The sequence below is a fragment of the Lissotriton helveticus genome, chromosome 1_1 (assembly GCF_964261635.1).
Source record: "Lissotriton helveticus chromosome 1_1, aLisHel1.1, whole genome shotgun sequence".
NCBI classification, from domain to species: Eukaryota; Metazoa; Chordata; class Amphibia; order Caudata; family Salamandridae; genus Lissotriton; species Lissotriton helveticus.
In genome coordinates this window covers 98115074-98131023 of record NC_136057.1, presented here as the reverse complement: position 1 = coordinate 98131023, position 15950 = coordinate 98115074, and the positions used below count along the sequence as shown (strand labels likewise).

The 15950-nt window shown below is 46.8% G+C and overlaps 1 protein-coding gene across 1 annotated transcript; it reads right to left on the bottom strand.

Moving 5' to 3' along the window:
- Positions 1-6934: 6934 nt before the first annotated feature.
- On the bottom strand, positions 6935-8275 carry LOC144767894 (uncharacterized). The gene has a single exon (XM_078651242.1). It carries the CDS (start codon positions 8273-8275, stop codon positions 7088-7090), a length of 1188 nt encoding a protein of 395 aa, XP_078507368.1. The 3' UTR covers positions 6935-7087.
- Between the last annotated feature and the right edge of the window lie 7675 nt (positions 8276-15950).

Sequence of the window (15950 nt, the reverse complement as noted above, 5' to 3'; positions counted from 1 at the left end):
ATCCTAATAAAAAATCTGCATATAACAAACGCAGCATTGGTTTACATTCTCGAATTTCTTGCAGCCACTTCTGCCAGTGGTCGTGCCCTTTCTTTCCTGTATTCGAAGAAATGGCTTTGTGTGCCTTTTTTTTCAATAATTTTTTTCCCCAGTTTTCATAAAAGCTTAGGACTTGGCTTGAACAATGTTTCTGTTCTACTTGGCGTAATTCGATTATTTTTAGACAAAATATGCTTGTCCTTAAAGCTGCTTAATTTGAACTATCTCTGGAACAACAAACTTTGGTGGAGCCGCGCTTTTACCATTCTCATATGCGTCAAATGACACTTCACGTGTCAATCCCATCGGAGCAGCTGCACTATTGACTTCGCCTTTAATGTCGCATCTGATGCTTTATTCACCGGCATCATCTAGGACTTCAATGTTTGGCCACGTTTTGCCTTCTTTATTGTCTACAGTCGATTTACCAATGCAGCGGGTTCCTACCCTACAGCTTCTTCTGATCGAAACAGGAATTATCATGCCATCACCTCCACTCATGGATTCAGTCTTGACATTGCAGCAGAAGAAGACTCACCTTTTGATTTGCCATTGGTTCCAGACTGAAACAAACACTTGAATAAGAGAAACGGGGTCAGTTGCTGCTGGTCCTACTTTAGCCATTCCATCCAAAGTCAGCTTTTTGCGTTGAATTCTTTTTTTTTTTTTTTTTCGTACCATGTGGCATATGTGAATTAGGCAGAGAGCTTTTTTCAAGCCTGGTCGTTGATTGAAATAATGTACACATATTCACTAGAAGTGTTGACCTATCAATGGGGGGGTTTCATACGCTTTGCACTTTTATTGCTTTTGTATTCGTGCTCTGTATTAGATGTAAAGGCATTTTAGTTGAGAGTATCTTCATCATTTCCACTTGAAGGTCATGCACTGGCACTTTCTAAGGAGCAGCACAAAACAAAGAAAGAGACTTCCTCTCAAAGCAAGACTAAGAAACATCAGATCGCTGTGAGTGAAGTTATATGTGTAATGGACAACTCGTTTATTGAGTATTTTTGGTGCTAATATAGACATTAGCTATGAGCTAAGAAGCGAGATATTCCAATAACGATTGATTACATCAATTGTCCGATTTAATGATCGTCATCTGATATTTTGCCGTGCTTTCTGGTTGTTACCTGTATGGCATTTCTGCTTTGCAAATAATTTTTTTTTCTGGCACAACACTTATTTATACATTCACATTAGAACTGAGCTTTAATATTTAAACCCCCTTTTAATATATAAATATAGTGTTTATTTCTTATGTGTCTCCATTTTTGTGCTGAAAGGAGCTTCAGAACTCACTAATAAATGTCTTTCTGGCATCCTCTCACAGAACTGGTCGTTGCCCAATAAGCATTATCCCGAGATAAGTCGAGGGAGGTGCATGGGCCGCAGCGTGTCTGCCTTTCCTGCTTCTGTTGGTAAGTTGGTTTATGCATGTGTCTGCCAGGAGGTGATTGTAGAGATGTATATGCACAATTCATTTGATGTTGCCATTCCATCAGGATCCTATTCACATTCCCTTTGACCGACAGATGTCAGCCCACATCCAGCTTCAGCAGATGCAACACCCTGAGTGGATAATACAGTGTCACCTTTATGCTTTGAGTTAAACGAAGAACTAGAACTTACTTACATTCATGCAGCTTTCAGAAGACGTGCTCCTCTTCATTGCATTTGTATCCGGTGCCCCACGTTCATAGCAGGGCCTACAGTTTATTAGAGTCACTCTGGTGTCTTCATGACCACTGGAGTCTGGAGGGGATACTTGTGGGTACCCAATGGACGTGGTAGGCCTTCAAATTACTGCATAGGGTATAGAATATTAAACTTGGGCTTCTTCTTTGTGAGATCATGGACACTGTGTTCTTGGTGTATGGCTGAGCTTGACAATATAAGGTTCTCACCCCAAGATGGTGTCCTCTCCACTGGGAATGGCATGAACTTCCCAGACACACCAGTGTCTCTTCCTATAGGGTCAGTTCATATTCTTGCCACACTAAAGGCAGTTCTTGGAAATGATGCATGTCTCACAATGCATTTCTTCCCTTATTTTTTGTTGCACTCAATGGCTCTTGCTCTTAATTGTTGTCCCTGATTTTTCTTAGAATATTTTAATCATTCCTAGTGAATTTTTCATTTGCCGTTGTCTGGAATAGCTTTTGTTACTTTTTTATTTTTCCTTTAACTAGTTTTGGATCAACTTCCTTAAGGATCATCTGAATCCAGACGTTTTACCTGCTTCAGTGTTCTCTCTCCTAAAGACATGGGGAGTTTGAAGCCTTGCTGATGATCACCAACAACATCTACAAAATCAATCACAATCTACACAGATCACCAAATGATTTCTTTTACCATTAGGCAGTGTCACTCCATTGACCCTCCAGAGGAGACGCTGTCGCTTTTCACATTTATTCTACTGTGCATTGCGGCATTGTGGCTCCTGGGGTGAGTTTTCTTTTTTTTTAAACATGTTTTCATTTTTTGAGGGTACAAACCTTCCGGTTTCAGAAAATCAGTGCAGAAACAGCAATCTCTTACTTAAGATCAATCGTATAAAATAGCAATAAATAAACTACAAGTGGAATGGAAATGTACATTAGGAAATAATACCTCCTAAACTAGGACCGCATCTGCATCTCTACTTTGTACAATGCAAATAGCACGTTTAAATTTCTCAATAAACAAATCGCAAAAACAAAATGTCATAAACAATCCCACCCCCCTCTCCCCATGTCACACACATAAAGGAATCTCCGATCATGCCCTAGGTCACTGCACCCCATCGCTCCATACAACAGTGTGATTACGTTTATTACGGGAGCGTCCGTGCACTGCTCCTCTGAGTCGTCCTCAGTGCGGACTGCTTGTTTGCTCTCCAATCGCTGCGTGTCAGAGGCAATCTCCAAAGGGACCTCCATCGTCAAAGCACACCAGGTCCTAGCATCCTCTTCCAACTTATCATCCCTCCTGACCCTCTTCATACGGATCCATTCCGCTGTTGCCCATGCCCTCAAATCTTTGGCCCAACTTTCCACCTTGGGGGGTTGGGAGCCCATCCAGTCAATTGCTATCCGTCTTTTGGTCAGCACTAACCCCAGTTGGAGAAATCTAAGCTTCCTACCCTTGGGACAGGGGAGTAAACCCAACAGTATCTCTTTAATAGACCACGGTAGCGTCCATCCCGTTACTAAGCGCAATCTCTCTAGTATGGAGTCCCAAAAAGAATTCAGTCTCGGGCACTCCCGTACCATATGCAAAAATGAGGCAGCATCACAACCACATCTGGGACAACAGGAGGAACGTTCTGGATATATTTTACGCAGGACTTGCGGTATTAAATAGGTTTGATGTACAATATTGAATTGGATGAGTTTAAATCTGGTATTTGAACTGATTTGTTTCACTTCTTCATGCACCCTCTTCCATTCAGAATCTGTAAGGGGCAACTCCAACACTTTGTCCCATCTAGACTTAATCGGAAGAGGGTGCGCAGCAAGATCCGCCCATAACGCTCTATAAATATGAGAGACCAGGCCTCCAGCAAGACTCACCAGGGCCTGAAGGTGGTGGATATTGGAGGCTCATTGGGGAATGTCGGCCATATCTCCCATGCTACTGCAGCCACTTTTTCATACTGAAGATATTGACCTCTGCCCAGATCAAGCACAGTCACTGCTTCCTCCCTGGTCAGAAAATGCTGATTTAAATACAAATCTCCCAACATTCTACAGCTGCCCTCCACCCATATTGAGACGGACAGAACTTGACCGATCTGTCCAAATGGGACAACTGCCCATTATGGAGCTCATGGGGCATAAGGTGCACTTCGTTTTGCAACCTTAACTGCAGACTCCCATGTAGAGGCCACATGCCTAATAATATACGGGAGATGATCAGGCACGCGTGAGCCCAACATCAGCAGGTCGGGGAGTGAATTATCCCAGTGAGTTCCGCTCAGCAATTGTTTCTCCCAATTATCTTGGTCGTCGAGCCGTTGTACAGCATGCTGGAGCTGTGCTGCTATATAATAAAATTCCAATTTTGGTACTTTCAGACCTCCACTTTCCCAGGTTCTCTGCAATGTTTGCGACCCCACCCACTCGTTTCCGTTTGTTTTCCCACAACAGTTCTACCAGCAGGCGGTCTAGTCGGAGGAAGCACTCCCATTGTATCCGATAAAGGGAGTTCTGCATTACATATAAACATCGGAGAGGACCACCATTTTTATCAGAGCCATACGCCCCATTAGTGATAAGACTAAGGTACGCCAAAACTCTACTGACCTATGGAGGGTCCTGGGGTGAGTTGTCCATTATTCGTGCAATCTCAAAAGGCACTTAACAGACCTGCAAGGAAAGAGGTGGTCATAATATTAATTTCCTATTATCTTGCTCTCCTCTGAATCCCTATACGATTTGGTGCCATTACTATCGCCCAGAGGACCATACTCTAGCTCCTGCTCAAACAGCACTGCCTGCCTTTTGCCTTTACTACTTTGCTCCAAAAGCTGAGGTGAGTTTCGTGGTCCTCTTCCAGAGTGCTCTCATTCTTTTAGTTTTATAAAATTTTGTATTTATATTTTCGCATTCAAAAATTTGTAATGTATCAAACGAAGTTAAAAAGGTGATGTGCTAAGGGGGGGGGGGAGTCATTCTGTGTAATTTTTGAAGAGTTGAAGCAATAGCCATACAAGTAGAAAATGATGAATTGAGGGTAGGTGGCAGGATCTAAATGATGAGTTGACAATGTTGATGTGCAGTCTCTCTTCCTCTTCCAATGCCTTTACAAGGCCAAAATTCATTGCTCGACACTACAATATATCAGCTCCTTCCTCTTTTGACGCACTGAAGTAGTCAGCTTTGCCCCTACTTGTCCAACACCTGTATCCCTGCTTTAAAGCATTCCTCAAGTGTCCTTTCGGAGCCCTACACTGTTTACCATCTACATAACCTCCTGTCATGCAGCACCATTCGCTCTGATAGATTCAACATCATATCCTAGGCAGACAACGCTCAGCTCACCCTCTCCTTTTCAGAAGTTACTTCCACTACCCAAGCAAACTTTGACGACTGCATGTCCTCAGTACCACCCTGGGAAAAACAGAAACTACCTCAAATTTAACAGCGACATAACAGAAGAAGTCCTTTTCAACAAATACAACTTTTTCTGATCCCCAGGCTGGAGGCCCACTGAGCTAGGTCCGACTCCCTGCCCACCCAGTGCTAGCAGGAACCTGGGCATCCTGACGAGTAGTAAGAACTATATAAATACATTTATAATCGACAACTGACTTTACATGACCAATCAAGTTAACACAGTTGCTTCTACACCCTCAAAGGGCTAAGGAAAGTCCCAAAATGGCTCACTTTAGATGCCTGCAGCTCAGTCATGGAAGTCTCTGCCGCCTGCAGGCCAGGACTACAACAATGCCCAATACATTGGCATCACTGCCCAACTTACCAAAAGACTCCAAGTTATACAGAACACAGCCGAAAGACTCACACTAAAACCGCCACACTGCATTCAAACATCCAAACACCTCAAATACCTTCACTGATTCCCTCTCCACAAGAGCTTTGTTTACAAACTCGTCACACATACCTAAAGAACTCAACACGACCAAGGGCAACGCTACCTTAACAATAGCAACCTGTTTCACAACAGGGGCCAGACACCTTTGCTTCGCTAACCCACTCCCCATTCTTATCACCTGCATCTGCCAGGCCAGAGCCGGAGGTCAAGCTTTCTCCAACATTGCCCCAACAGCCTGGAACAAACCCCCCCTACCGCATCAGAGCCACCGGCTTCGTCTTTGAATTCCACAGGCAATCACATTAGGCATTATGTATATGGGTCACAAGAGGTGAAAAAACCTACATATCTTAGATGGATATTTGGGCGTACATACACAAGTTGAGGCCATGATGCTGGAATCATTGTACAACCTCATATTAGGAGAATGCCTATCTTAAGCTAGCACTAGTCAATCTGAATGCAGCTGCTGTTTTGTCGGACTCTTGATTTAGTTATTTGGCATCTGAAAATACCAGTATTTCTGTTTGGAGACACTATTACAGATTCTGTAGGATCACAGAGCTGCAATTAGAGATATTTAGATTTCATTTGGAAATTAATTAAGCTTTTGGGAACTCCTTTTATTTTTCTTCAGATGGACAGAGGGACATTTAAATTCAGCAACGACAGCACCTTCGGAAATACATTTGACCTTGGTGCTACTGTAAATTAAATCATTATAGTGCAACAATTTAAACCTATATTGATTCTCTCTTGTTCTCCTTTCAGCCGTTCGCTCAGCCAGGATATAAGTTGATCCTAAATGGCCCCCTCTGCCTCTTTTCACTGCGCTGTGAAAGGCGACTGTGAATCCATGTTTCAGTGGGCATATTATGCACTTGCTAGAAATCCATAACAATGTGATTGAGCGATGGTGGTGGGAAGTATCAGTGATCAAGGTATTGCAATACATATGGAGATTCACCGCCCTGAAGCGCAGGATAACAATGAGCAAAAGACTGGACTCTACCCTGCATTATTCACATGAATGCAGCAGATCTTCTGTATTGATTTTAATCTCATGTTCGACTTCAAGACCCACTGAAAACAAATCAATTGAATCAACATTTAAAAGTTCATTTATTTATATAAATAAAAACAACAAGTGGCAGGCAATCATACTGTAGTGATAACTTTATAATCGTTTCAGGTTTTCAAGAAAGCAAGGGCCACTTTATAAGGCAATGGAAAAAATCCAATGAAGGGGCATCGTTTATCTTAAATAATTCCAAAAACAAAAAAACTACATAAATATGTGGTAACAGAATAAATGTCCAGTCTTTTCTTGAGTACATGAGTGTATATAATGTTTTCTTTAAAAAAAATTATCTGTACTATATATCTGAGAGATGTTTGAACATCAGCCTTCAATGTAAAATTCTGAAGATACACTTGGGATTGAAACTGGGTTATCGATTTCAGATTCCAACATGCTCGATAAGTTCCCATTTCAGATAAAACATTTTATTTATCCTGTATGTATTTTAAGGTGATTTGTAAGATCTGACCTTCGAGTAAAGTTTTTCTCACACTTTGTACAATGAAATGGTTTCACACCTGCATGTGTCCTTTTGTGCTCAAGAAGACCCAACCTTCGAGCAAATGTTTTCTCACACTCATTGCAGTGAAATGGTCTTGCTCCTGTGTGTATTCTTTGATGCTCTATAAGATTTATCTTTTGAGTAAAGGTCTTTTCACATTCAGTACAGTGAAAGGGCTTAACTCCGGTGTGTACCCTTAAGTGAACTACAAGTGTTGACTTTCGAGTAAAGCTTTTCTCACACTCTGTGCACTGATGTAGCTTCACTCCTAAGTGTATTCGTTCATGAGAAAGAAGAGTTGACTTATGGGTAAAGCTTTTTTCACAAACATTGCAGTGATATGGTCTCAGCCCTGTGTGTATTATTTGATGACGTAGGAAATTAGATTTTTGTGTAAAACTTTTGTCACACTTGGTGCAGTGAAAGGACTTCAAACCTGTGTGTATTCGTTGGTGCTCAAGAAGACTTGCCTTACTAATAAATCCCTTCTCACACTGGGTGCATGGAAAGGGTCTCATTCCTGTGTGTAGTTTTTGGTGCTGATGAAGATTTGACTTTTGAGAAAAAGCTTTGTCACACTCAGTGCATTGAAAAGGCCTCGCACCTGTGTGTGTTCTCTGGTGATTTAGAAGACGTGACCTACGAGCAAAGCTCTTGTCACACTCTGAGCAGTGAAAAGGCCTCACTCCGGTGTGTCTTCTTTCATGCTCTCGTAGATATGACTTTGTAGTAAAGCTCTTTCCACACTCAGTGCAGGGGAAAGGTCTTAGCCCTGTGTGGATTCTCTGATGTACCTCAAGAACTTCCTTACTAATACATTTCTTCTCACACTCGGTACAGGTAAAAGGCCTCACAGTTGAGTGTATTTTTCGGTGATGACAAAGAGTTGCCCGATGAGTAAATCTTTTCCCACACTCATTGCATTGGAAAGGTCTCACACCTTCGTGGATTCTAAGATGCCCTACAAGATCTGCCTTCTTAAAAAAACTCTTCTCGCACTCAGTACACGGAAACAATCTTTGCTTTTTGTGGATTTGATGATGTTTTTTTAAGGTGGACTGGTGAGTAAAGTTCACCTTGCATTCAGAGCATGTATAGGACTCTTTCTCATTCATTTTTCTTGTCTCCAATTGCTGTGCTGCAGAATAAAATAAGAAAGGCAAATTTAAAAATGAGAATTTGTTTAATAAAATATAAAAACAGCTGCGATGCTAAATGTCAAAGCTGAACAGTCGCTGTTAAAGGAAGATGTTGTGGTCTTACTAACATGAAAGTTTCAAACTTTCCATTGATAGACACATGTTGGACAGTCCCTAATATCAAGTGCTATCCATTAGTTCTGCCATTAGGACAATACCAGGATTTTCAGACACACAATGAATGAGGGAATTGGCTGATATTGTGCAATCTTGTGACTTACAAATGCTTGGAAATACAGCCGCAATAAGGCAGTCTGTCAGATTGTTCAGGGGCCCCAATCACGGTGTTTGAGGTTGTTAGTCACTGGTGAACTTGACTCCACAAACAGAGCCAAGAACAACACTTTTCACACTTGACTCTCGTGCAACAAGGGTGAGCAGTCCCAGGAGAGAGAGGAAGAGAGAGAGAGAGAGAATGTGACAAGAGCCTAGACCTCAATAACCAACCATCAGACACAATAAAGAAATGCCCAACTCAATGGTTGTCTTTTACAGAAAAAGAAATTACCTAAATCCCACAGCAAAGCTAACTACTACACAACACAATGAGAGCATAATACAGTGTTGAAAGTAGTTGCATCTAGCAGTGAAGCACTACACCCCCTTTCTTCCTACCACCCCTCCTCTTCCTGGTATGGTCATGTTTCTGTCTTTAAAGTTCCTAACCCAATTTGGAGTAGGCAATGATTAGGTACTGGTGCAGGTAACTCAAAGCAATCCCACTCACTAGTAAAGCAATTCAGTTCAATGTCTTGTTCAACCCTTTGTTAAATCACTCTCTCTCTCTTAGCCCTCCCCAGTACTCATGGGGGTCCCCCAAGGATCCGCCCTTTCTCCTATCCTCTTCAACATTTTCTTGGAACCTCTTACTAACATACTTAACTCTATGAATATTCTCTACCACATGCATGCAGACGACACACAACTCTATCTAAAAATCTCATCCCCGGACAACATCATCTCACTAAATTCTATCCTCACGTCGACCCAAAATTGGTGAACGGAGAATCATCTCCTGCTCAACGCTTCCAAAACGGAATTCTTGGTTATCTCCCCGCCGAACCACACCCCCAAGATCGATCTCTGGTTACCTCACCTCACGACTCTCAATTGCACTCTGATCATCATAGATTCAGCCAAATCGCTTGGAGTCTGAGGCCGTGTGGGTATGAGGGAACACAAAAATGGGAAGAATGGTATATTTGATTTAGCTTTTAATTTCACATAATTTGGTGATGTGGACCAGGTTGGCTGAATACAACAACAAAAAAACCAAGAAGTCCTCTCCTCGGGGTCTGGGCCGAGGCTGTCAGGGTCATCTGGGTCTCTCTTGTCTTTTTTTTTTTCTTGTGGCCGTCGGGTAAAAACTGGAAGCCAAGAGATTCTTAATGAGCAAATTCCTACCATAGGGGGCTTTGATACTCATAAGGTGGCTGTCTCTTGGCTTCCAGCTCCAAGCACCACTAACAGTCAAGGTCCATATCGTCTACTTAATACTGTACCTTTTATGTGTTCCATTGTTTACTATTTATCATTGTGTTTTTTTTTCTTTCTCCTCACAATTGCTTTGTATATTTAATTTTGTCTTCTCCACCAACGTATTGTAAAGCGCTCTGATATCCTTCGGGATCTTGTTCACGCTATATAAAACTTTATAAATAAATAAATAAAAATAAATAAGTGGTGCGGCAGTCTTGCCACTTGTGCCGGTCTTTGTCCCCGTACGCAGGGCTAGCCCCATGTTGACCTGCTCTTGGGTGCATTGCACTTCAGACTGCAATGGGTGTTTGGGATGCAATACCACCCTTAGGGCATTGATTCTTTCTTTGCAATAGCTACAGTGGCAGAACTTTTTTAGTCAGAATCCAAGGAGTGGACTCACTGGGCATGTCTGTGCGGCTGCTCCAATCTTCAATAGCTGTGGCCCTCGTGGCTGGTTGCAGACCAATGATTATAATTTTTTCTAACATATGTTGTTGGGTTTTACATCACTTACGTTGTGCAAACAAAAATGTTTTAACTGATAATATGCGGATTACATTGGTTCATCAGGTGTCTTCCAAAGTGCACAGTCAACAGCCCAATGAAATCAACTTTAAGGCATCCCTCTGCCCCAGAAGTCGCTTTAAGATTGTAAACATTCTATACCACTAATCAATTCCAGAATAAAAGCTAGGTCTGGGAATTTACTCGTGGCCTTGGTTTTGGAACTGCGTGGGAGCCAGCCTAGAAGACATTGGCTAGGTGAGCAAGGAACCTTTTCAATAATGCCCACAATCGTTCTTGTGATCTCCTCCCAAAAGGTATGAAGTGGGGGGCGTGGCCAACTGCCGAGCATGGTGGCAGCTTGAAGCGGGAGCTCCTTCAGGCATCCCGGCCCGCACTGAATATCCGTACAATAATCCGGTTCATCACCCGCCCGAAGAAGCGGCATCGGCTCGGGGAACCGAGCGACACTGTCTGCTCCGATCCCGGTGAATTTCGGCTGCCGGGAGGTGGTCCTCTCTGCGACGGAGTGTTGGGGCCTGTGATTGCCTGGCCGCACCGACCTGGCGTGCTTGGCGGGGCCGGGCGGAAGTGCGTCCTGCTCGGCTTGGGCACGAGGGCTCCGGCCGACCCTGGCGGACCCTCGGACAGTAAGGTGCTCCGGCGCTCAACATAGCCGGCGCGGACCTCCATGCGAACGAGAGGGGCTGCTTCATCCGAGACTGGCTGCGTGCATCGCCCAGGCATAGAACAGGTACCTCCGTGGGTGAAGACGACCCTGGGACCCGGACGACGCCATTTTGGGTGACACAGGCGACCGGCCGCAGCGCTCACACTGAGGGATACGGGGGACGGCACCGGGGGCTCAGCAAGCCTCGCATAGCGCCGCGACTCGGAGTCCCCCTCCGAAATCCTGAGAAGCCCTTGAATCCTGGTGCAGGGGGTGCTTTCTGAGAAGGCGTCCATAGTGGGGCCCGGCCCACTGAGAGACACTGTAACGCTGCTACTCTGCTGCAGGTCGGGGCTCCGACGCAGACCACAGGCCGAAGCGCCGAAGCGCGCCACAATACAGTGGACACAAGAGGTCGGAGTGGGCGCGAGGTGAGCTCCACGCACACAATACTGGCGCCGCCGGCCTGTCCATCGAGGGGACCGGCTGGGGCACGCCTGGACCCTGTGACTGTAACTCCGGGCACTTGGAGCCAGCGGGACACCTGTTCGGGTGCACACAGCCTGTAGTACGGGGAACACACAGGAAATTGGCGTGTGGCACTGACATTGCCGCAGGGACCGGGCTACTTATCCACAAGCACGGCGCCATGGCAGGCAAGGGTACGAGAAGCACGTCGACACAGGCAAAACTAGACAAATTTGCGTACAGCCAGCATGGACACTCCCAGGGCGGCGGGCGCCATTCCGCAGGTGCACCTCCGGACACAGACGGAACTAAGAAGGTCACCCTGGAGGACATCATGAAAACCCTCACCGAGGTACAAACGACAGTGGGCACAATCTCCTCTGAGGTTAATTTGCTGAGGGCGGGCTTTAAGAAAATGTCGGAGAGGGTGTCTCAAGTAGAAGTGGTTACGAAATCGCTCATAGAGGGCACCTCGGACCTGCAAGTAGCAATGGAGCGAATGGAGAAGGTCACTAAGCAACTGCAGGATAAGTTGGACGATCAAGAAGGGCGCTCACGAAGAAACAACGTCCGCATCTTAGGCCTTCCGGAATCAGAAGGAAAAGGCGCCATGGATCTATACATAGAGGACCTCATCAAAACCAAGTTGCAACCTAAGGGATTGTCACACTTTTTCTCTGTTGAAAGGGCACACCGAGTGCCGGGATGACCACCCAAGCAAGGAGCCACGCCACGACCGGTACTAGCTAGGCTATTTAATTTTCGAGACAGGGACGCCATTTTACAAGCGGCGAGGGTCTCGCCACCGGTTAAGATTCAAAACTCGACTCAGGCGTTCTTTCCAGACTACACGGCGGAGGTGGCTCGGCGCAGAAAATCGTTCACCGAAGTGAAGAAGACGCTGCGTGACAAAGGCCTGCCTTATTCAATGCTTTTCCCCGCCAAATTGCGGATAGTGGCCGATGGAAAAGCGTGGTTTTTTGATACGCCGGAGGTGGCGCGAGACTGGCTTGATGGATGGAGACAGGTGGGCCAGCCACAGCGCCCGCACAGAGAACGCCAGACCCATCGCAACGGAAGGACGGCGGAGCAACATCCGAGTCAACCCACGCACGAAGAGGATGCCGCGAGAATGGACTCTGATCTGGAGAGGGACCCACTTGATTCAGGGCAGCCTGTCAGGGTTTGATTAATTATGCTGCGTGAGGGACAACACGTTCGCAGCATTTGGGACCTTGACGCCGATGGAGCTGAGTAGGGCGGGCATCGGCCGGTGCCTGTAGGGGACTCACCAACCCCACGAGCAAGTAAGATAGATAGGGATGGGATTAAGCACTCTGCCAAGTTGGGGAAGCGGGCGGGTTTTCGTCCATGGTGCAGGGGAGCAGGGAGGGGGTGGGGGGGAGAAGTTGTAATGTTACAGTTTTCGTTCATAGTCATCACTAATTTCTTGTGGACCATGGTCCTATCGCAAGCCATACACTCATGGAATCCCAGCACACATCGTTGCTTATGCGACGCGCCGCACTGCCACACATCAGTGACACTGATCGCAAACCTAGATGGCCCGACAGGTAAGGGATGCTCCCGCTGAGAGCGCTCATGCAATGACGTCGGTGCCCCCACTGAGACTACTCACGTGGAACGTTCGAGGGCTGGGGGACAAAATTAAAAGGGGTCTAGTCTTACAAACCATCAAGCGCTCTGGGCCTGAGTTAGTGCTGCTTCAGGAAACACACCTGGCGGGGTCTACATGTAAAGCGCTTGACAGACGTGGTTATGCAATGGCAGTGCATGCAGACTTCACTACGGGGTCTAGGGGCACTGGGATATTACTTAAAAAAAACTCATCCTTTATGGTTGGCAGCCGCAAGACGGATGATCAGGGTCGATTTGCGGCGCTCTCTGGCCAGTGGGAGGGGAGGCCCCTCAATGTGATATCTGTGTACATCCCCCCGGCCCTTCACTCTACAGCGCTGCCGGCGCTTGGGCAGCTTCTCCTTGATCTCCCCGAGGGGGATATGGTCATTGGGGGGGGACTTCAATGCAATATTGGACCCCTTGCTGGACACCTTTCCCAGGCGGGACCGCCCGAGAGGAGCGGCAACACTCCCTGGATTTTTAAGCGCACTGGGCCTCACAGATGTTTGGCGTCACTTGAACCCCGCGGCGACCCAATACACGCATTACTCCTCTACACATAACAGCCTTTCGCGCATTGACTACTTTTTCTTTTTGGGGATGGGAGTGGGGCTGGTGGACAAACTAGAGATTCTACCCAGGGGCATATCTGATCACTCCCCCATGTCCCTCCACCTTACTACCAGAGAGAGGAAGCGCGCTAGAATATATCCGATATACCCCAACTATTTGACGGTCCCTGGCATTAGGAAGAAACTCAAACTGGCCACAACACACTACTTTAACGAAAATGTGGGAACGGTTTCCTCACCCTCAGTGCTGTGGGAAGCGTATAAAACAGTTCTACGTGGAGTGGCCATAGCGGCTATCACAGGACACAAACGTGACTCCAGAAGTGAACTCGCAAAGTTGGAGTTGGCGCTCAGCACTGCGAACACCGCCCACATGGCTGACCCCACCCCTGACACCTTGCATACACTGCACCTCCGACAGCAACAGCACCAGACTCACCTCACAATGATTACGAGGGGGCATCTAGCACACACCGCACACAGAATATATGACGTGGGTGACAAGGCTGGGAAAATGCTGGCGTGGTTGGACGGATGGGGCGGTAGTCACAGAGGGGTACAGAGCCTCTATGCACATGACGGACAGCTACAAACACACCCTGAACAAATAGTACGCACCCTAGCACGCCACTATCAGGAGGTCTACACCCCGGTGCGGACCGTATCGGAACAGGAGGCGACGGCGTCGCTCGAACACATTGCTATCCCCGTGCTTTCACAGGAGGCACAGCAAGACTTAGACTTGGACCTGACGGTGGATGAAATTCAATTGACCATACAGGAATTGCAGTCCGGCAAAGCCCTAGGGCCTAACGGGCTACCCGTAGAATGGTATAAGGCGACAGCATCCGTGTTGGCCAAACCCCTACTGGATATGTATGCTGAAAGTGTGGAGAGGGCAGAGCTCCCTCTCGACCAACGCACGGCCACAATAGTGGCCATTCCTAAGCCGGCCAAACCACCGAATTTATGCACCTCATACCGGCCCATTTCTTTGCTCAGCGTTGAAGTAAAGATCTTGGCGAAACTCCTGGCCAGTCGCCTGACCCGACACCTCCAAACCCTGATACATCCTGATCAGTCGGGTTTCATGCCCCACAGAAGCACGGCAATGAATCTGCGAAGGATACATGGGGTGTTGGCGCGGGCGCATCTTCTTTCAGACCAGGCTGTGGTTTTGTCCCTAGACGCCAAAATGGCGTTTGACCTGGTGGAGTGGGAGTATTTGTTTGCTGTCCTTGCTCGGATGGGCTTCGGCCCAAAATATCTTGCATGGGTGCGGTTGTTGTACGCCTCGCCGGTGGCACAGGTGGTTGCAAATGGACACATTTCGCCGCCATTCCCGCTGGGGCGCGGAACTAGACAGGGGTGTCCACTCTCGCCCCTGCTCTTTGCTTTGGTATTGGAGCCATTGGCCATCCTGCTCAGAGCGACACCGCTGTTCCGGGGCATCACACGGGAGGAAGGGTGGGAGGATAAAGTCTCCCTGTACGCGGATGACATGCTAATATACATGATTAATCCTAACGAGGGGATCCCGGCCCTGTTGGCTCTGTGTGATGAGCACGGCAGGGCGTCAGGTTACACCCTGAATTGGTCCAAGTCAGTAATATACGTACTTCGAGGCCCGGCCCCTCTACTCCGGAACGATTGTCCCCTACAGTTGGCGGCCACTTCCTTTAAATACCTGGGTATTTCCATCACTAATGACGCCACGGAATTTCATAACGCGAACCTGCTGCCGCCTCTGGCTCGCCTACGTACTGATATTAAGTACTGGGCTGCCCTGCCGCTGACCCTCCTCGGGCGCGCGGCACTATATAAGATGATGGCTCTCCCTAGGTTCCTCTATGTGCTTGAGAACACCCCCTATGTGGTGGCACCGCGTTACTTTAAACAGGTCGCTGCGCTAATTTCCAGCCTGCTGTGGAGCAACGGCCCAGCCCGCATAGCACAGGACAAATTGGTGAAGAGCTGGTATGAGGGGGGGATCGCATTGCCCAACCTCCAGTTGTATTACTGGGCGTCCCAACTTAAGATAATTAATCACTGGATCCACGTCCCGCGGGACGACCCCGCGTACAGGGCGGATTGGTCGCAGCTGGGGACGGACGGCATGCTTTCGGTAAGTAAAACTAAAGTAGTAGCATTTACAAAGTTAAAGAAAGATGTGAAGTACCAATGGAAAATGGGAGAGGAGTCCTTGGAACAGACAAAGGAATATACCTATCTCGGAAGAATATTCTCACACAAC

Bases quoted from the DNA above. Each gene is read 5' to 3' on its own strand.
- LOC144767894 (XM_078651242.1), bottom strand. From the start codon at position 8,275: ATGAATGAGAAAGAGTCCTATACATGCTCTGAATGCAAGGTGAACTTT.